The 21,714-nt window shown below is 39.1% G+C and overlaps 1 protein-coding gene across 4 annotated transcripts in view; it reads right to left on the reverse strand.

Annotated features, from left to right (window-relative positions):
* OSBPL6 (oxysterol binding protein like 6) overlaps window positions 1-21,714 on the reverse strand; it is a 201,845-nt gene that overhangs the window by 62,928 nt on the left and 117,203 nt on the right. For all 4 annotated transcript variants that reach the window (XM_010382503.2, XM_010382491.2, XM_030917077.1 and 1 more), the window contains exons 4-8: window positions 9,530-9,622; window positions 5,129-5,251; window positions 1,908-1,961; window positions 767-880; window positions 481-651 (exon numbers count right to left, since the gene is read on the reverse strand). In XM_010382503.2, the coding sequence (XP_010380805.2) occupies window positions 481-651; window positions 767-880; window positions 1,908-1,961; window positions 5,129-5,251; window positions 9,530-9,622 (555 nt within the window). The remainder of the gene's footprint in view (window positions 1-480; window positions 652-766; window positions 881-1,907; window positions 1,962-5,128; window positions 5,252-9,529; window positions 9,623-21,714) is intronic.

Genomic DNA, 21,714 nt, shown 5'->3' on the forward strand with positions numbered 1-21,714 from the left:
ACTTTCATGCCAAATGTCACTGCTGTCTTCTGAGTGTTAGTTTACAAAGCAAACCTCCTCTTTCTGGTTTTCCCAAATGAGACTCAGTTATGCATTTGCATAATTTTCTTTTTTTAAAATTTTATTTATTTTTTTTAAGACGCAGTCTTGCTCTATTGCCCAGGCTGTTCAGTAGTGGCACAATCGTGGCTCACTGCAACCTCCGCCTCCCAGGTTCAAGCAATTTTTGTGCCTCAGCCTCCCGAGTAGTTGGGATTACAGGTGTGCACCATCACATCTGACTAATTTTTGTGTTTTTAGTAGAGATGGGGTTTTCACCATGTTGCCCAGGCTGGTCTCGAACTCCTGGCCATCAGGTGATCCCCCCCGCCTTGGCCTCCCAAAGTGCTGGGATTACAGGCGTGAGCCACCGTGCCTGGCCAAAATTTGCATAATTTTCTAAGCAATTTTCAGGCCGGTTTTTATAGAACAAAATCATACCTTTCCATCCACTACAGAAACATTAGCAGCTGGTGAGGATTCAGCTGTGGAAGTTGAAGGAAATATGTGAAAACTAGCATCTCTTGGTGATCTCACAATTTCATTCTGACGATACAACCGATGATGTCGCAGTTTGGATACCCATGCATCAAACCAGTCCTGGGATTTCACCTAAAACAATGAACAAGTGGAGAAAGTAATTGTAAAATCACTCTCCTGTCTACCACTGGTGTAGCAAATGGTTTCCCCTGATAATGGCAGAGAAACTGTTGAAAAGTGATTTCACCTTCAAATGATAGATGTGCTCTTCTGTGTCAAGGTCTATTCTTCGAGCTTTCTTTTTAATTGACATGACTGACAGTCCGACATCTATGCTCCCGTGGACCTTTCCTTTTTGAATCTGAAATCAAAAGACTAGTAAATAGGCTGAAAGGATATATGATTTGATGTTTCTGTACTGGATTTAAGTGAACTCAAGGTAATCTTTAACTTATCTATGGGAAGTGGAATACTACATATAACTCCTTAACAAACAGAAAATAGTTAAGGTTCTATGGATTAGGTTCTAGGATAGTTGATGTTGAAATGACTTCACACCAATTTTTATAAATAAGACTATTCATCTTATTCCTGTCTTGGCATAGAATGTAATGCTAATTCTTCATAATTCTAGATTGCACAGCTTATATTCTCCCATCTTTAGTGGTCCTAAAATAACTGCGGTCAATCTTTGACCTATAACACAGAACATCCCTGAGTAATCAGCTGGCAGACAGCTGCTGAGGCAGAATGGGGCAGCTGGGACCAGAAAACAGGGAGCAGTCGGCTCTTCCTTCTGGCTGCTCCTCTGATCAAGGACATAGCTGATTCAATGGCAGAGATGGGGACAAAACTGAAACCTGAGACTTCTGTTACTTCCCCTACACCACAATGATGAAGGAAGGAATTTTCCAGTGTTACATGCAAACTACTCCTTTGTATACTAAATAAAAACAATTTGGAATAATTTTTGTGAATTGGGATCTCCAAGATAAAAAGACGTATGATGTAGAAATAAGATTTGTAAGATAGTTTTTAAAAGGACATTGACAAGAACAAAGCAGCACACATAAAGCAGAGTTTATTGGGAGATGCAGGAAAAAAGCCCATTTGGGTTTTCTCTCCAAGTGACAGAAGGTGATTTTACTCATGCGTCACTTTTAAGGTTTAAGCTTCTGTTTTTAATAACACATATCAAAATAGTTAAATCTTCATGCACTAGGTTGAAACACTTTAGAACAAGGAGGTTTGGGAGCTTGTGAAATCTTACAGGCCCAGACATGCACAAAGCTGGTAACTATGGCACAAGGCTTGTACAATTACAGTGTTTAGTCACTTCAAGCAGAATTCAAAATCAATCTTTGAAACATGTCCTGTGTGCTACTTACATCAAGTGGTGCCTTTGAATACTTTAACATTCCATTATCCAGGACAAAAAAACGCTGCAAGAACCAAACACCCCCAGTTACTGTCTATATTTTGAATTATATAAAACATTCACAAATGTGGGTCTAATGTTGCTTGGCATTTATTAATCAATATGTTTGATCATTTTAATGTATCTGGATTCAGTGCATTTGGCCACAGTCAGTCACATTAAATGGCAAGGAGATAAGAGCTCTAGTTCCATACTGTTAACCATCAAGATTCTTTTATACATAATCCAATGGGGATGGACTCTTTTCACCATGATTTTTCTTAACAGTGAAGGAATCTGAGGACCTGAAGCTACAATCCTCTGAATGAACCACATTGGGAGGTTTTTCAAAGTGAGAAATGATCACAGTGACTATATAAGGAGCTCTATACAGGTCTACAGGGAATTTTTCACCGTGAACGTACTCCTGAATTTTCCCTGGATACCACAGATAATTCCTGAAAATGTTCATGTCCATTACAGAAGCCAATGGACTGAATCTATGAATAATGAATTATCTGGAAAATTTAAGTGGGCTTAGCAATATGCTTGCATCTCTACATAGCAAATGTTTGCATTCTACCATTAATCAAAGAGGTTGAAAATAATTTCTGAACTACATTAAGGGTAAAAAAAGAGAGGTTTTTGGCAATTTTTGTCTCCTCCAAGATAATCCTAGTCCAGTCTGATTGGATTTGCCCATTTTTGCTCTACAAACACTCAGGAACTCTCAGCTGTTGATTTTTCTTCCATGGGCAATTCACAAGAGAACAAACAGTTCCCAGGGCCCGGTCAAAGAATGGGTCCTGTGCCCTCTAGTTCTACAGATGCAAGGAATCTTTCTGCTCCTGGAAAATTACTCTGCTGGAAAGTTTGTATGTGATTTGGAACCTCTTAGCTGCTGAGACGGCAGGTAGTCAGGACCCGGGATCTGCTTCTGTGAGTACAGTGAGTGGCCTTCTATGAGTTCTACACAGAGCATCCCTGTGAGTTCTGCATAGGACTCACAGAAGGTCACCGTAACCCCTTTGTTTCAGGTTCTGCAGGACAACAAGTAAGCACCGGAAAAAAGTCTCTACAGTTGAAAAACACTTGATTAAAATCAGTCGCCCTTAACTTGGTCAATCAAATGGGCTGACATCTGAATAAACACATGGTGGTTGCAGAGATCAGGAGAAAAGACAACACTGCAAAGCAGGCCCTCCTGTTATTTATGTAGCAAAATGTTCAAAGGCACGGTCTAGAAAGTTGCTGCCAAATCACAGCCGGTTTTGCTGAAACATGGACTGAAAGTGCTAAATTAAAGCTAGCAATTCATACAAAATTTGTTTCTTTGACCGCTTTTTCCTGTGTTTCCATGTCTGTCTATCAAAGAATTTCAGCAGAGATCACTTATAGCGTATCATAAGGAAAGGAATTAGCAAGGCCATCAATTTGGGGAAACACAAAGGGGTAAGGTCAGAATGAAAGGCAACGGAGAACTTAGGAAGGAGGATGGCCAGTTGGCGAAAATCTCAGGAAGAACAACAGTGAGGACAAGTCCTTGGCCCTATGATAATACTACGGGTTCAGGAAAGATAGTTTCTGACAAGGAAGAAGGCACTTTCACAGACAGGGGACCGGGGCAACATTTCCCATGTGTTCGTTTTTAAGTCTTTCCCTTAAAACACGTAAAATGTTTCCTCAAGGAAGTTAACATACACAACCTCCCTGCATTAAGCCAATGGGCAACCACCACTGGCCATTTGGGCCAATAAATTTATCTGCCCTGAGATGAAATCCACGTGCAGATGTGCCAAGTGTATAGATTTATTCTTCCACTGATTTCAAAGAGGATACTGGGTGGCCCACTAAAGAGTTTAAACTGACGCGGTGGCTCACGCCTGTTAATCCCAGCACTTTGGGAGGCTGAGGCAGGCAGATCATGAGGTCAGGAGTTTGAGACCAGCCTGGTCAATATGGTGAAATCCCACCTCTACTAAAAATACCACAGGAAAAAAAAAAATTAGCCAAGCATTGTCGCGTGCGCCTGTAGTCCCAGCTATTCGGGAGGGAGGCTGAGGCAGAAGAATCGCTTGAACCCGAGAGGTGGAGGTTGCAACGAGCTGTGATTGCACCACTGCACTCCAGCCTGGGTGACGGAGTGAGATTCTGTCTCAAAAAAAGAAAAAAAAAGAGTTTAAACTGAAAATATCTGGCAACTTTCTCCTCCTTAGTATGACAGAATCCTTGCTACTTGGGTAATGGTAAAATGCAGTAAAAAATATTTTCTCCATCATTAAAACTGAGAGATAGGATAAGGATATTGCGAGGAAGGAAAGGAATAAACTGCAGACTTTAAAGAGCAGTAACAAACTTCTGGGATCCGTGATTTTCCAGCTGTAGTTTGTACTGGTAACAATAATTCTAGGAATTTATCCCAAAGAACTAAATAGAAGTCCATGTGGAAGGATATTCATCACATCACGATAGTAAAAAATGAGGCATATCTTACATATCCAGCAAGAGGGAATTAGTTCGATAGCAGTGGGATATATAATATAGATCCATCCAAAGTGATACATGCATGCATTTAAAATACCTCATATTTCAAAGAGTATTTAATGAGAACTTATCTATACTAATTTAAGTAAAAAAAGTAAATCAGACAACAATATATACAAACTGGATTTTAAATATCACATATTTTTTTCCCTCCATATGTATATTCCAGATCTCTGTCTCTGTTAAGTATAATAGACTACAATCCATGTGGTTAAAATAAGGCCTTAAAAGTTAGTTTTATGGCTGGGTGTGGTGGCTCACACCTGTAAACCCAGGACTTTGGGAGGCTGAGGTGGGCAGATCACTTGGGGCCAGGAGTTCAAGACCAGCCTGGCCAATAAGCTAAAACCCTGTCTCTACTAAAAATAAAAAAATTAGCCAGGCATGGAGGCGTGCACCTGTAGTCCCAGCTACTCAGCAGGATGAAGTGGAAGAATCACTTGAACCTGCGAGGTGGAGCTGCAGTGAGCTGAGATCATGCCACTGCACTCCAGCCTGGGTAACAGAGCAAGACTCTGTCTCAAAAAAAAGGAAAAAAAGCTAGTTTTACGCATAGAGTCATATTCTTAGTTTCCCACCTCATGATAGCAAATAAGATCTTCTTTATTTATGAAGACGATCTGAACCTGAATATGATAAAAATGTTACCTTGTGCCAGCCTTTTAAAGGCCATTTTCTTTTCTTCAGCATAAAGCCCTCATGTTTGTCTGGTTTCTGGACATTGGTTTGGCCTATTTTCAGCCCTTCTATAATTTCCCAGCTGTCAGCTTCCTGAGAGAAAAGAAGAGAAACAAATCACATTTCTCAGTGCCTGATGACACACTTAAAGCAGATTCTTAAGTAGAAGTTGCTTTTGAAGCAGTACTAGGCCCACCAGAAACAAATATGAACAACATTCTGGAGCAAATTCTAACATCAAACACAGCTATGCACTTTTAACTGAAGTTAAAAAGAGCTTCCCAGGTAGACCTAGAGGTAAGTGGGGTCCATCAGAGACTCAGTGGAGCCACCTTGTCTGTTTGGGGTAGGATGGAAATTCGATTGCCTGTACTTAGAATGTTTAAAATGCATTTTTCCAGACAGTGAATCCCGGGCACAGAGGCATTTTAAAGTTTCAAAATAAGACTATTTTGATGACAAATGTTCAATTAGTGCGCAGACCTCGCTTTCTGTGTAGAAATGGAAAGGCTGCTGTTGTCTCAAGTGGCTTGGAACCTGCTTTTAACGGGGGATAACAGCGCTGTGGTCACAGTTGCTCTCGGGAAGGCTTGCGTGCATTCCAAAGCGCACATAAGACACCTGCTCACCAAAGACACACCAAAGAACTTCGTGCTTTCAAAGATATACATGCCCCTGGGAGCCTCTGGGTTGCATTTCTTAGTACTGAAATGCAATTCAACAAGTTAGCGCTGTTTATGAATAATGTTTAGAATAATAGGAGAAACCAGTAGGCTCTTATAAAAAGTCTAATGCCTGTGGCTTTTGACTCACACAGAAAGGTAGATGACCACTATATTCCACAAAATAATCTCCATCTATGTGTAAATATATTCATTAGAGCTCTCTCTCTGTTCTTAGAGAGATATCCACCATATTTAGTGGCACTTCTATTTTCAGTAGCTCCATCCATGGATAGTATCTCTAGAAGAATAATATTTGTATTTCTGGCTAGATTTATTTGGAAGTTGGTGTTCATCTTTGATTGACTCTGTGTGTGTGTGTGTGGATGATGAAGAATATTCTGTATAACTTGTAAACATGGAAACATTTAATAAGTGCAGAGCTTTGCAAGTTTTCTTCTGACTAAACTCAGATTGTAGTAATGGCTATTAACTACTAATTTCTTTTTAAAAATTTTTATTTTGTATTTCAATGGGTTTTGGGGGAGCAGGTGGTGTTTGGTTACATGAATAAGTTCTTTAGTGGTGATTTCTGAGATTCTGGTGCACCCATCACCCAAGCAGTATACACTGTACCCAATGTGTCCGTCTTTTATCCCTCGCCACCCCCCACCCTTTCCCCCAGAGTCCCCAAAGTCCAATGTATCATTCTTATGTATGGCTACTAATTTCTATCACAGTGTTTTTTTCTTCTCTGGGAGTTTAACTTCAGAAGGGGGAAGAAAAGAGATAAGATAGAAAGGCAAAAAGTTAAAATGTATTTCTTAAACATGGATGTGACAGCTTTGAGCAAATAATTTTATTCAGTCTGATGCAATATTACTAAGTCCAGTAAAAGAAAGAGAAAAGAGTCCTACTATAGTTCTCACAATTAAATAGGCTGTCAAACTGACAGAGGCAAAAGATAAAACCAGAGCAGACAATGTTCCCCCTATTTCAATTATAAATGCTGTGGATAATGTTACAAATAAAGTGTATAAGAATGAAACAACTCATCTCAGTACAAAATAGAACCTTCTATGTTCTATTTTCCATTATGTTAAAATTTCTCCCTCTATGCTTAGCAGACTAGGACTATCTTAAGAAAACTAAAATTATTTTCTGAAAATTGAAGCATTTGTTTTTGTAATTTCAGTTGATATTTTTTCTGCTTGAAAGTCTCCAATTTTCCTGGGTTTACTTATAACAGAAACAGAGCTAAAAGCCATAATGTGATCATGTCAGTACTTGACGTGTCAGATATATACATATTATGGGTATTATAAGTTTTAAAAATACTTTTACCCTAATAACAATAAATAAGAACAGACAGTAATGCCATAATTGCCCAAGTTTTTTCATTTGGAAAAAATAGAGACATTTCCTTTCTGAAGGTAAACTGTATGTGCACACGTGTGCAGATGTATGCTGGTGTGTGTGGGTACATGAAAAGGCTTTAGCAGGTGAATGCATCAAGCTTAGGATTGGAACAAATCCTGATCAGGACAATGTGTACTTCAAAAAAAAAAATTCTTCCACTACTTTTTTTTTTTTTTTTTTTTTTTTTGCGACGGAGTCTCGCTGTGTCGCCCAGGCTGGAGTGCAGTGGCCGGATCTCAGCTCACTGCAAGCTCCGCCTCCCGGGTTTACGCCATTCTCCTGCCTCAGCCTCCCGAGTAGCTGGGACTACAGGCGCCCGCCACCTCGCCCGGCTAGTTTTTTGTATTTTTTAGTAGAGACGGGGTTTCACTGTGTTAGCCAGGATGGTCTCGATCTCCTGACCTCATGATCCGCCCGTCTTGGCCTCCCAAAGTGCTGGGATTACAGGCTTGAGCCACCGCGCCCGGCCACAAAAATTCTTCCACTACTAACCAGTGCCCAGGAAACCCATCTCTCAAAGGGGCTGAGAGATGGTGAGATGCGATGGTATCTGGGTTAGATATGGCCCTCTGATTTCATGAGGCCCCAAGAGATGTTGTGTCTACTGACACAGAAACACAACCAGGGTTTAGTAGTCCTACAGCAAGATCTAAATGGGCAACAACATGGAGAAGTAATGGGAAGTAGATGCTGTATGTACCCTACCCAGATCCCTTTATATCAAGCCAGTGGACCCAAGCCCCAGCTGCTGTGAGCTGGGCTAACAACCACCTCCTTCTAGGAAGAATTGCTGTTTGACCAAGTCTTTGTGCCTCAAAAATTATGCCATAATTATCAGTAAGTAAAAACAACATTGATATGCACTTCAACGAGTTGGGGGCTAAGTGAGATAATACATGTTCTAATCCAGTGCCTGGCACAAAGTAGGTGCTCAATAAATTTTAGCTACCTTTTTCCATTGCCCTTTTATTTGTTCTCTATTTCCTTTAGCTAACTATAAGAGAGAATTGCTATTTCAAAGAGATTACCAGTTATATTATATTTACCAGGTATACAGTCTCTATTTGCTATTCAAATGGAAGTCAAGACCACTTTTTATCTCTAAGTTATGTTTTATACTTTAATAACTCTCTGCTTTCTGCGGTTTAGCAGTCTATTCTTGTCTGACAGAATAAACTTTATAGCTTGTAATATCTTTACAGTTTAAAGAGGTTCAAGTGTATATATTCCGTAACAGTTGGGTAGCAAAGTGTTCTTTTCTAAAAGGATTATGTTTAATATAGAAAAGCAAGGTGTAATGATTGGTTTTACATATTTAGAAATTAACCATCTTTGGGTATAAAGTGCTATTTTTATACTGGAATTCAAAGTCTGTATGCATTCTATTTTCAGAATTTCTCAATAAAGGAAGAAGCCCATTGAAAATCTCAGGGAGGGATGGGCAGGAGTAGGATGGTATCTCTTCAACTTTTCCCTATCATTTTTACGTTTTAGACATATGTGAATTTAATGTTTCCCCAGTCTGAGGAAGAGCAGGCTGAAGGGAGGGGACACTGGCTCCCATGATACAGAAAAGGTCTTATAAATAATCTGCAGTGTTCTCTCATGAGCTCACTGCTAGGAAGACCAGATGTGAGAAGAAGCCTAGAAGCCAGAATATACAACAGCCCCTCCACATAGGTACTGTTCTACCTTGCAGCTCGGGAAGAGCTGACAAGCATTGGTTGTGGAGTTGGACAAATCTAAGTTTGAATTCTTGCTCTGCTATAATCCTTGATAGTTTATTTATTTACTATGGGCAAGTTATGAACTCTCAGTTTCCATATTTGTAAAATGTGATAAATACCTACACTGTGTGGAGCTACTTATAAGAACTATATTAAATGGGATAATATATTTAAATACTTCTCATAGTGTCTGGTGATGCAGTACATGGGCAATAATGGTAGCTGTTATTATTTTTATTGCTGGATGCAGTTTTTTAAATTTTCCATTAGCTGGGCATAGAAATATTTTTTTTACCTCCAACAGGGAAGGCAATAGCTTCTTTTTCCTTCTTCCCTTAAAGAGAATTTTGGACCTTTGTATGTAATCATGCAAATCCTTCTCTGTTCTCTCTTACAAAGGGCAGAGAAACTCTACTCACTGGAAGCAGAAAAAGTGCAAAGAGTTGCCTACAAATGGCATCACAGCTATTTTAGGAAAGTCAGGTATAAAAGTTATTCACAGTTCAACTGGCCCCAGAGCAGGCATCATGCCAGCAGAGAAAGCACCGCTTTCCATCACTGACCTTGGAGAGGGGGACTGGCTCCGGTTCTAGCAATTGCCGACTTACAGAGGGCTCGGTGCTAGAGGAAGCAGTCCTCTCCAGTATGTGAATACTCTGAAAATAAATGGAAACATAGCCCAGGGTTAGACAACTCACTTTTCATGTGAATGTGCATGGGGATGAAATCATACATAACACAGTCAAAACAGTGAATTATATTTAAAATGACAAGTTCCTGAAAAGATCAAAGATAGCAGCAACAGTCAGAAAAATATGTCGGCACAGGATTTTCCCCTCCTCTTCTAAAATTGCTGCTGAACTGCTGCTGCAATGCTGGTTTCAGTCTTGGAGAGTCAGAGGAATATCTCTTGAAAAATTTTATGATACACAAGAAAACCTACAATTTTATGACGATGACACACCTATTACTTAGACTAATTAGCCTTACATAGAAATATTTGCTCAACTCTCCAACTGGGAATAGCAACAGACAAAAAGAAAGGTCTACCTTAAAAAATCCAGAGGCGGCCAGGCATGGTGGCTCACGCCTATAATCCCAGCACGTTGGGAGGCTGGGGCAGACGGATCACCTGAGGTCAGGAGTTTGAGACCAACCTGGCCAACATGGTGAAACCCTGTCTCTATTAAAAATGCAAAAATTAGCCAGGCTTGGTGGTGGAAGCCCGCAATCGCAGCTACTTGTGAGTCTGAAGCAGGAGAATCACTTGAACCTGGGAGGTGCAGGTTGCAGTGAGCCAAGATTGCACCATGCACTCCAGCCTGGGCAACAAGAAGGAAACTCCATCGCAAAAATAAATAAATAAATAAAAATTCAGAGCCTTCACACCCTTTGGTCTCTAAAGTGTCTTACAAAAATGCACAGAGAAGAAAACAATTCACCAAATACTATAAACGGTAGTTGTCTTTTACAAAGAGCATTTATATATTAGCAAGATAAAATTTCAACAGAAAAATGGGTGAAGTACATGAACAAGTAACACATGTAAAACATTTGAAAAGATGTTCGAACTTAGAAATATTAAAAAAAAAAATCAATTTTTTTTAACCCATCAGATTCAAGAATGAAGTGGGGTTGGAAGAAAGAAAATGTAAATTAGATATGATCTTTCTAAAGAGGAATTTTGCAATTATATTAAAACCCTTGGGGGAAAAAAAGTACATGCCTTAACCTAAATTACATAAATCTACTCATTAAGAACCACTCACTATCTTGGCACATTATAAAAGCATAAAAGAAGGAAACAAACCTTATTTCATGCACTCTTCAAATACATGTGAACAAAACTTCTCTACTGTAAAGACGACAAAGATTTTTTTTAAAGTTTTTTTTTTTTTTTTTCATGCATGAGGTGACTTTTCTAAAAAAGAACGATGGGTAATAAAGATCAAAGATACAAGTGTCACTGTAAAGATCAAAGATACAAGTGTCACTGTATTACAGAGATATAAAATGCTTCCCCCACCAACAAATACATTACCTTATACTTTGAGATAATTTTCTATAGGAAAAAAAGTTTCCAACATAATTTTTAAAATAACCATATAGAAATTACACACTTTAGTAGCAAGCTTCTCCCTCACCATTTACTAGAATAGCAACAAAAAACTTCAGTCAAATAAATAAAGTACAAGATCAGAAACTACCATTGAAATATGCTATTTATTCATTCATAGTTCCATTAATCAACACATCATTATTAGGCACCTACACTGTGCCAGGCACAGATGACAGGGCCACAGAGAACAAAACAGACAAGAGAACTACTCTTATGATGCTTATATTCTAGAAAGAGTTCTTATCATACAAAAGACCAAATAATGTTTAGGACATTTTTGTAAGCCCATGTATTAACCTTGTCTCATGTGGCTACTGCTTTTGCTTACTTTAATCTTCCAGTCAGGTATCTCTGATCTGAGCTTCTCTTTGAGGACTCTCCCCGATCCCCATCCTTTCATGTTGCTGGGCAATAAACCACAGATACATCACCAACTGTTCCCCTGCCTCCAAAAAAACATGCTAAGGAAAACAAAGCCTGGAAAGAAACTTGACCTTAGCAACTATGTAGGCAGGAAATAAAGTAACTAAGCTAGGGAGAGGAAATTAAATCCCCTAACTTCCAAATCAAGCCATAGACATTGAAATCAATGTGGTATATTTAAAGTGTGATAGAAATAAATTTTGCCTCTATAGATACGAGGGGATACGAAAGATGTTGCCAGAATTATGTAGGTCAGAAGGGTTAGCAACCACACAGACCAGGACCCACAACTGCAAAATACCTACCACAGTACCTAGCACAAAGAACACAATATTAGTCTCTTCTCCATTTGATGTTACAAAACAATTTATATTATGGAAGAAAAATAAGAAGTTCAATCATTTCAAATATAGCACAATATATCTAAACCCCAAATTCTGTTGATTTGTCAAAGCCCAGAGAATCATAAAAAACATTTAGTGAGACATAGCAAGTAAATGAATATTTTTAGTATCACTAATGTATGTATTTGTTACTGAAAAAGTTAAAGGACAATTTAGAAAATTACCAGCGGATACCCATTATTGTAATTGTAACTAGCTTCAAAAAATAAGCTATTCCATGTAACCTCCAGGATGACAGTGAAGAAGCCAACAGCTCTTGTAGAAACTTGCCAGCCTTGCATGCGCAGTGGCTCACACCTGTAATCCCAGCACTTTGGGAGGCCAAGGTGGGCGGATCACAAGGTCAGGAGATCGAGACCATCCTGGCTAACACAGTGAAACCCCATCTCTATTAAAAATACAAAAAACTTAGCAGAGCGTGGTGGCGGCTGCCTGTAGTCCCAGCTACTCCGGAGGCTGAGGCAGGAGAATGGCGTGAACCCGGGAGGCGGAGCTTGCAGTGAGCCGAGATCGCGCCACTGCACTCCAGCCTGGGCGACAGAGCCAGACGGTCTCAAAACAAACAAACAAACAAAAAACTTGCCAGTCTTGTATTTTTATATTATTAGAACCTATCATTGTCTATTCAATAATAAAAAATTAATCCCCTACCTTGAATTTTCTCCGGACTCATGGTTTTAAAAACTAAAAGCATAACCCTAAAGTTATGTAATTACATACCAAGCAATTTGTTATTTTAAATGAAATATCTAAGTACTTGAGTGTTGTATTTTTTATACTAGCAGCTATAAAGAAGACAGTTTAAACTGACCATACCCAGTACTGGCCTCTAGCTAGATTGAGTGCTCCTTGAAGGTGGGGGACAAGCTCATCTTCATCCTCGACTTCCATCTTCTCTACCCATGATCCACCCCATCCTAGCACCACAATCTGCACACCGAAGCCCATCAAAAATGCAGGGAATTTGTTAGTGCTAATTGGCAGAGAACAGTCCTTCAGCAATCAATTACCTTCCAGCTTTATCTTGGAATTATTATTATTATTATTATTATTAATTATTATTTGAGATAGAGTCTTGCTCCATCATCAGGCTGGAGTGCAGCGGCACAATCTTGGCTCACTGCAACCTCCACCTCCTGGGTTCAAGCGATTCTCCTGCTTCAGCCTCCCGAGTAGCTGAGATTACAGGCGCCCGCCACCACGCCTGGTTGTATTTTTAGTAGAGACGGGGTTTCATCATGTTGGCCAGGATGGTCTCGATCTCTTGGCCTTGTGATCGCTCACCTCGGCCTTCCAAAGTGCTGGGATTACAGGTGAGAGCCACTGCACCCAGCCTATCTTGGAATTATAAAAATCATGTTCCAATAGGATAGAAATTTTGAAAACAGTTAAAAGCCTAACTTTTAAAACAGAAAACTCTAGTGGATTAATCACAGAATTCTTACTTATTCAATTTAAAGCTATGACTAGTCATTAGGGAACACATCAAATTTAATTTCATGACATCTTCAGTTAACAAACATTAGTTCTTTTCATAAGGCTTCCTTTAAGATCATAATTTGTGGTATAATTTTTGTACTTTTCTTCACAAGATAGCTGTTTTCATATTCTTTCAGAGTGAAATGGAAACACATGCCACTACTTTCAAAGTGTTATACACATTATGTAAGCAAGTTAAATAAAGGGTTATGTAAACCAGTCAATTATTATTTTAAAATCAAGTTTCCTCTCAAATGCTAAAATTACAACTTAATTTCCAAGTAAGTTTTTTAAGGAACTTAGAACACACAGACAAGGTGGAAGTACTTACCAGCCCTCTGTTTCCCCTGATCAGAGATAACTGATGCATATTTAGCTTAAAACCAGGAACCTGGAACACATATTTCATGTCGCTCTTTAATTTGGTAAAAATATGCTCCTCGGGTTAGTGTTCATTGATCTCAATACCTCTTGGGCAGCAAGTGGAAATGTGCCAACATGACTGTAGTCTAGTTTACTTGGTATCAAAGACGCAGGTAAACAGATAGACAATGAGACACTTAATAATAGCTGAACGATTTCGTACAACTCACTCAGAGAGAAACGTGATTCTCAAAATGAGAGTCCAGGAGGTCTGTTGAATAGGGGTCTTTTCATTTACCTACTTAAATCTCATTACAAAGATATAAAGACATTGCTGGAAATGTTTTGGGCTGCGGCTACAAATTTCTGCATAGGCTCACTTTTTCTACAAATTTAGGATAGTAGTAAAGAGAATTGGTCCATTGCTCTTGGAATGTTAACTCCGTTGAAATTGTTCATGTAACTATCTTAGCTAAGCTATTTTTATATTCACAGATTACCCAAAATATTTTCAAAGAAAAATATCCAAAATAATTTAGAAATTTCTAAACTACGTTCTTCAAGCTTTCGGCTATTTGGCACGTCTCTCTTCTAGTTATAGCTGCTACTTTGAACGTAGCAACGCTATTTCAGTGTTACTAGTAACTTTTGTAGGATAGTGTTGATGATGATGATGATGACGATGGCAGTTAATATTTACTGGTTTTTACATTCCTATCTCTATGCTTTACATGAATTACTGCATTTCATCTTCACAAGCCTTTGAATAATGACTATTAAATGATCTGCCTGACTGACCAGAGAAAGGGACATAGAGGTTAAGAGTGGCACACAGTCACTAAGGGCTGGAGTTGGAAGGTGACAAGATTTTACTCTTGAGTCAAGCTTGTAAATATGGCCTTCTGAATTAACATTAAAGCTAATGTCAAATGACAAAAATAACAGAAATTTCAAATCGCTAAATGAACATATCACAAAGCATCTTCCACCACAATCTTCTGTGGATATAGAGAAGCAGAAGTGAGTGAAATAAAAAAGAAAAAATTATAGCACTCTTAAATATGGTACGATCTTAAGGATAATGTCTTTGTTACCCTTACAGCACACTCAAGTTAATTTCCAATTTCTAATTTATTTTTTTTCAAAAACACACTCAAACCAGACAATTTCTAATTTTCAAGAACTGAAAGCAAGTCAGCTAGCTTTTACTTTGGGGGTACAGAGTATGGGGCAGACAAAAGAACATAAATTTTGCAACCCTTCAGACCAGCATTCCAACCCTCATCTGCTATTTACTGTGTGACGTAGACAAATCATTAACCTCTTTCAACCTCAGTGTCCTCTATCTGTAAAATGAGGATAATAATATCTACCTTGCAAGACACTGCAAGTCACAGAGTGGGCATCCAGTGTATGCACAGTGCTGCCCAAAGGCTGGCACACAGTAGGCACCCAATAAATAGCAGCTATCATCTCAGTTATAAACATTACAGGAATAAATCTCTAGGAACCTTACACATTCCCACTGCCACATAAAGATGACTTTCAAACAGTTTGCTGGTGTCTGACACCTAGGAGCCCTTTTGGAAGTGAGGAAGCCATGCCTTCCATGACCATCATGTTACCCAGCAAACCCAGTAACCATGGTCAGCGTCACCTTGTGATCAGGACATCAAAATTTGGTGAGACAGCTGTTAACATGAGTTAAGACAGATGGCCTATTCTTTAATGGGAAGGCAATAGCAGTGATGGCAGCATAGATTACATCCTTCTGAATGCCTGCAGCAGAAGATGTGTGTGGATTTTCCTTCAAAAAGGTTTTTCTTTGTACTAGCATAAAATATTAAAATCACCAAAGCCAAAAGGCCATGGCTGAAGAAGTAGCAATTATACTACTTTCTCCATTATCTGGCCTTCACTGCAAGATGCAGAAGTGCATTAACAGTAGGTCTCTATATAAGCACCCTTAAAATGAATGAAAGTAGAAAATTTTAGAAACAGTGGCTGAAAAAATTCCACACAGCACACCTGGGAAATTCTGAAGGGAGAAAAGCAAAGTCAGCACAGTCCCATCCCTTCCTGCACAGAATTATGAATCAGCCAGTATAGCCTCACCATTGAACTGGTCTGTTTTAAGACACCCTGTGTTGTAAGAAATACCATGTGGACCCATCAAGTGGTCCATTGATAGCAAAGAGTAGTTCAGCGATATTGACTATGAAGAGATAAAAGGTATGGGAATAAACAGCTTTTTAATTCCCATGGTTGCCTTTAAGTAGAAATAGAACCAGAACTTACTGGTGAACTTCCTCCTGATTCTGTACTCACAACACTCAACAGCATAATCAGAGGAAACCACAACAACCAGAGTATAAGCACATACGGATCATGCTTCATTACAGCAATTATAAACAAACGGCAAATCACATAGACAAATACCAGGGCATATCAAGAGCTAATGCTCTGGAACATGTAGAGTCAGTTTAAAGCAGGAAAACTGTGACGTGAAAAGAACACTAAAGTTAATCTGTAATTTTCTAAAAGGCTTTTAAAATTACCCAGGATAAGGATTTTTCAGTATGATAATCACTCACATGATTTTGCTAACAATACAAGCAAAAAAAAAGAGGCCATATATCTTTTTAATATTTATGTAGGTTCATTTGAGGCAGAAAGTTGGACTGTTTTGATTACCCTTATAAATTGAGAGCATATCATTCATATACATATCATATTCATTCTTTCATTCAGCAAATATTTATGAGAATATGTATTGATATCAGATCTTATATTTATGAGAATATATATTCTTTCATTCAGCAAATATTCATCATATATAATATGTACTCATAAATATTTGCTGAATGAAAGAATGAATAACGATTCACTATATATATATACTCACATATATATATAGTCTAAGTTCCTGCTGAGACATAATTAAGTTAAATTACTGTGAGATCAAATGTAAGCAGGAAAGAAGACAAAAGGTGACCCAGCTCACGCCTCAGCACCTCAAAGTGGTTTGAAAAACCTGTGCCAAGCTTCCCATGTGGCATAATATCCTTCATACTCATTTAACTTCTAATTTTATTCTTATTGAGGTGAGGTCTGCAATTTCATTATATTTTAATATAATACATAATGATATTTAATATTTGCTGACAAATTTATCACATTTACTACATTCCAAATACTGTTTTAAAGATATACACACACAAACTCATATAATATGAACCTTTAGAAAAACACATTCATTGCAGAAATTTTTTAGGGAAAACAGAAAAATAGAAAGTAAAACCACCCATAACCAGCAATAAACTTTTTCAATATTTTGATATATTTTCTTTCAGCTTTTTTTCAATGCATATACACACTTAATTCTTAAAAACAAAATGAAAAAAATTGTTTTTTCAATTTAATAGACTTTTTGTTTGTGTTTTGGTTTCAATTGGCAATACAGTCCTCCCTTGGTATCCTTGGGGGACTGACTCCAGGACCTTCTGCAGATACCAAAATCTACAGATGCTCAAGTCCTTTATACATAATGCCATAGTATTTGCATATAACCTATGCACATCTTTCCGTATACTTTAAATCATCTCCATATTACTTATGATACCTAATACTATGTAAATGCGATGTAAATAGTTGTTATACTGTATTGTTTTTTATTTGCATTATTTTGATGGTTGTATTGTAGCAGGGGGATATTTTCAATCCATGGCTGGTTACATAAACCGTGTTATGTATGTAACCCTTTATATGGCTCAACAATGGCTGATTCAGTCCACGGATCTGGAACCTGTGGCTACGGAGGTTTTAAAAGTAAAATGTTCCCATGGCATTAAATATTCAAAAGCAATTTTAGCAGCTGTGCAATATTTCACTGTATAGCTATGAGAGAGGTTATTTAAATACTTCCTTGTTGAATGTTATACAAGGTTCACTTCAAAGTATACAGGAGGCCCAGACATCCAGCTTGGCAAGTATTACAACATCTAATAGTGGAGGGGCCAAGAATAAGGGCTCCAGCAACTGCATTCCAGGGAGCAAATTCTGTCTCCACTGCTCATTAGCTGTTGGCAAGACATTTCACCCCTTTGACACTTCCAGCCTTCCACAGTGAGAGCTCATGAAATACTAGCTGTTGCTGGTGTTATTCTATTGGTTTGTACACACATTTTGCCTAATATATAGACTCTTCAAAACACCCAGTTTGCATCCAAGCCACAAAAATTGGTCCCAGCCTGAGCTTTTGCAAACAAATATTATTTTCTCACTGACACTGGTCCTAAGTCCCAAAAAGTTGATTCCATGGGATGGGTGGAATCCCAAAAAGGCTAAACTGAAATTTGAATCAACTCAATAATTTAAATATACCCAGCACTCCAGAGAGGACAGTACAGATTTTCAGATCAGGTTAGTGTTTCTCTCTGAACTGACAGTTGGGTTCCAGGGTCATCCTGCAAATCCCTGGGTCCAGTGAAATTCTACACAGAGCTAATAATTCAGGTTATATTCCTCTTTACTGGTGACACTGGAGGTGATTATAATTGGAGCTTAGGTATCAAATCAGGGATGCTTGACTTTCTTTTCTCTAGAAATTAGAACGTTTTCGTTTGAGATAACATTCTATTTTTCACAACTCAAAGAAATCCATTTCCTATTTAGAAGATTTGACACTATGTCTCAAAGTAGTGATTTAGTTATTTCATTCAACAGAGCGATTCGAAGATGCTCCAGAGGCTCAGTCAGAAGAGACAAATTCCAATTCAGTTCATGTATATGCTGGGAGATCTTTTTATTAGCCTGTTTATTCAACAAGAAAAATTGTTATGAAAACTTTGTACATAAAGGATAGTTGATGAGAGACATTTTTACTGTCTGGTTTTCCAGGCACCTTCTTTACTTATAATGAGTTTCCTGTATAACAGATGCTGCTGAAATCTGCTCTGAGTGGCCCTGTCACTAGTCCATGGTTACACCAGCACATGGTCCCACTGAGTCACTGCTGGGGATGGCTTTAACATGTCACCAGTGGGCTTTGAATGAACAGGCCACTGTTGGTTTTGAAATGTACTGCTGTTGATAATACGTAGGAAATATTTTCGATACTAGTGTAATTGAAATACATAGTTGTTAAAAGATGGACCATGATACTGAATATAGATTTTGTAAAAACTGGTAAGAAGATGAACTTCTAGCCTCTTACGACTTATTTATTTTTTATCATTTATAATTTTTTCCTTAAAATGTTATTTATTTTATGATCTCTGAGCTTCAGCAAACTTTGAGTCATTATGAAGGCTGGCTGGCTTTTTCTTCTTTGATTTTTCATTGAACAAAAAAATTGACTCATTTAAGGATTCACAAGGTCTAACCTGGTGGAGATATATATATAAGAATTCACTCATGACAGATGCTATCAACTGAAAAGTATGCATTCCAAACCCTACATTCTCAGAGCCATAGTGTCTGATTTTCTGATACGACTTGAAAATAACACAAATAAAAATAATCATTGGTTCCAAATACAGGACTTGCTTTTGAAAATGCAGATCCTTGGGCATAATCCTAGAACTACTGAAAATGCCTCAGAAACATATATTTTGTTAACATTCTCTAAAATATGTAAGTATAGGCCAGGCATGGTGGCTCACGCCTATAATCTCAGCACTTTGGGAGGCCGAGGCGAGTGGATCATCTGAGATCAGGAATTTAAGACCAGCCTGGCCCCATTTCACCAGAGATGGTGAAACCCTGTCTCTACTAAAAATACAAAAATTAGCCAGGCGTAGTGGTGGGCGCCTGTAATTCCAGTTACTCAGGAGGCTGAGGCAGGAGAATTGCTTGAACCTGGGTGGCGGAGGTTGTAGTGAGCTGAGATCACACCATTGCACTCCAGTCTGGGCAACAAGAGTGAAACTCTGTCTCAAAAAAAAAAAAAGAAAGAAAGAAATGTAAGCATAAAAGTATAAAAGTAACTATGGAAACAAAATCCAGTTAGTGGATCACAAACTGAGTGACCTTATTATATAATATGACCATAAAATGCATACTGATCAGGAAACAATAACCTTCATTTTAAAATAAAGAGAGGCTGGGTGCAGTGGCTCATGCCTGAAATCCCAGCACTTTGGGAAGTTGAGGTTGGTGGATAACTCGAGGTCAGGAGTTTGAGACTAGCTTGGCCAACGTAGTGCAACCCCATCTCTACTAAAAGTACAAAAATTAGCCAGATGTGGTGACAGGCGCCTGTAATCCCAGCTACTAGGGAGGTGGAGGCATGAGAACCTGGGAGGTGGAGGTTGCAAAGAGCTGAGATTGTGCCACTGCACTCCCGCCTGGGCGACAAAGCGAGACTCTGTTTCAAAAATAAACTAAAATAGGCTGGGCATGCTGGTTCACGCCCGTAATCCCAGCACTTTGGGAGGCCAAGGCAGGTGATCACCAGAGGTCAGGAGTTCAAGACTAGCCTGGCCAACATGGTGAAACCCCATCTCTACTAAAAATACAAAGTTAGCCAAGCGAGGTGGTGCACCTGTAATCCCAGCTAATCAGAAGGCTGAGGCAGGAGAATCGCTTGAACCTCGGAGACAGAGGTTGCAGTGAGCCGAGATTGTGCTATTGCACTCCAGCCTTGGTAAAAAGAGCGAAACTCCGTCTCAAAAAAAAAAAAAAAAAAAAAAATCCAAAAATTAGCTGGGCGTGGTGGTGCTCGCCTGTAGTCCCAGCTACTCTGGAGGCTGAGGCAGGAGAATCACGTGAGCCTAGGTAGTGAAGGCTGCAGTGAGCTGAGATGGCACCACTGCACTCCAGCCTGGGCGACAGACTAAGACGTCGTTCCAATAAAAAAAAAAAAATCATGAATTAAACAAAATAAAGAGATACATCCCACTCCCATGAATATGTTTAACACCTGTGCAGAAGAATGCTCCCAACTCTCTGCTTTTGTCTGCTTTTGTCCTTCACGTGATTCCACTTATTCATCACACGTCCACTCTTAGGAGCAAGAGGAAGGGACTGTGCTCTCTTAGCTCCTCTTTGCTGCCTTTGGGCTATCTACTCTCAAAATCCACTCTTGTGGGACTTGGAACTCCAAACCATATCATCTTCTCTCCCTGTTGTCATCTCCTGACCTCATGATTATTCCTTTGCTGCTATCAAGACCTCTGGAGCCGAGCTCCCAATCTTCTCTCCATCTCGACTTCTCATTCATTCATTTATTCCTTCTAGTACATCCTGAGCATACCAAATGTGAGGTGCTGTACAAGTTGCTAGGAATACATTATTGAGTGAAATAAAACCCTGTTTTCATAGGGCTTACATTTCAGTGTTAGGGAATACAGGAAGGAAATACAGACATAAACAGGAAACAAACACAAAAACAAATAGATAACATGCCAGGTGGTGGTTAATGCTTTAAAGAAAAATCAAATCAGCTAAGTGGACAAGGAGAGATGAGTACATGCAGGGAAGGGCAGAGAAGGCTGCCCAAAGAGGGTACATTTGGAGACTGAGCCACGTGTGGGACAAACTGGGGAATGGCTGGATGAAAAGCAGGTGAGGGTGAGGGGACCAGAAGTGCAAAGGCCCTGAGGTGGGTGTGTTCTTAGCACATCTGAGGAATGCGCTGGAGAGAACCACGTAAAAGGAACATGGTATGCGGTCAGAGGATCAGGCAGAACCAGATTATGAATGGCTTTGTAGACAATGGTCAGCAATTCAATATTATTTGGGCAGAGATGGGAAGTCACTGGAGGGCTTGGTGCAGAAGAGTGCCTCAATCTGACTTAGGTTGTGAAGGAATTACTCCAACTGCTCTGTAAAGAATGACCTGTATGTTGGGCAAGGACAGAAGCAGGGAGACCCACTGGAAAACTATGACGATAGTCCAGGTGAGAAATGACGGTGGCTCAGACCAAGGTGGAGGGGGAGGAGGTGGCAAGCAGTCATC

This window comes from Rhinopithecus roxellana, chromosome 14 (assembly GCF_007565055.1).
Source record: "Rhinopithecus roxellana isolate Shanxi Qingling chromosome 14, ASM756505v1, whole genome shotgun sequence".
In the NCBI taxonomy this organism is placed as follows: Eukaryota; Metazoa; Chordata; class Mammalia; order Primates; family Cercopithecidae; genus Rhinopithecus; species Rhinopithecus roxellana.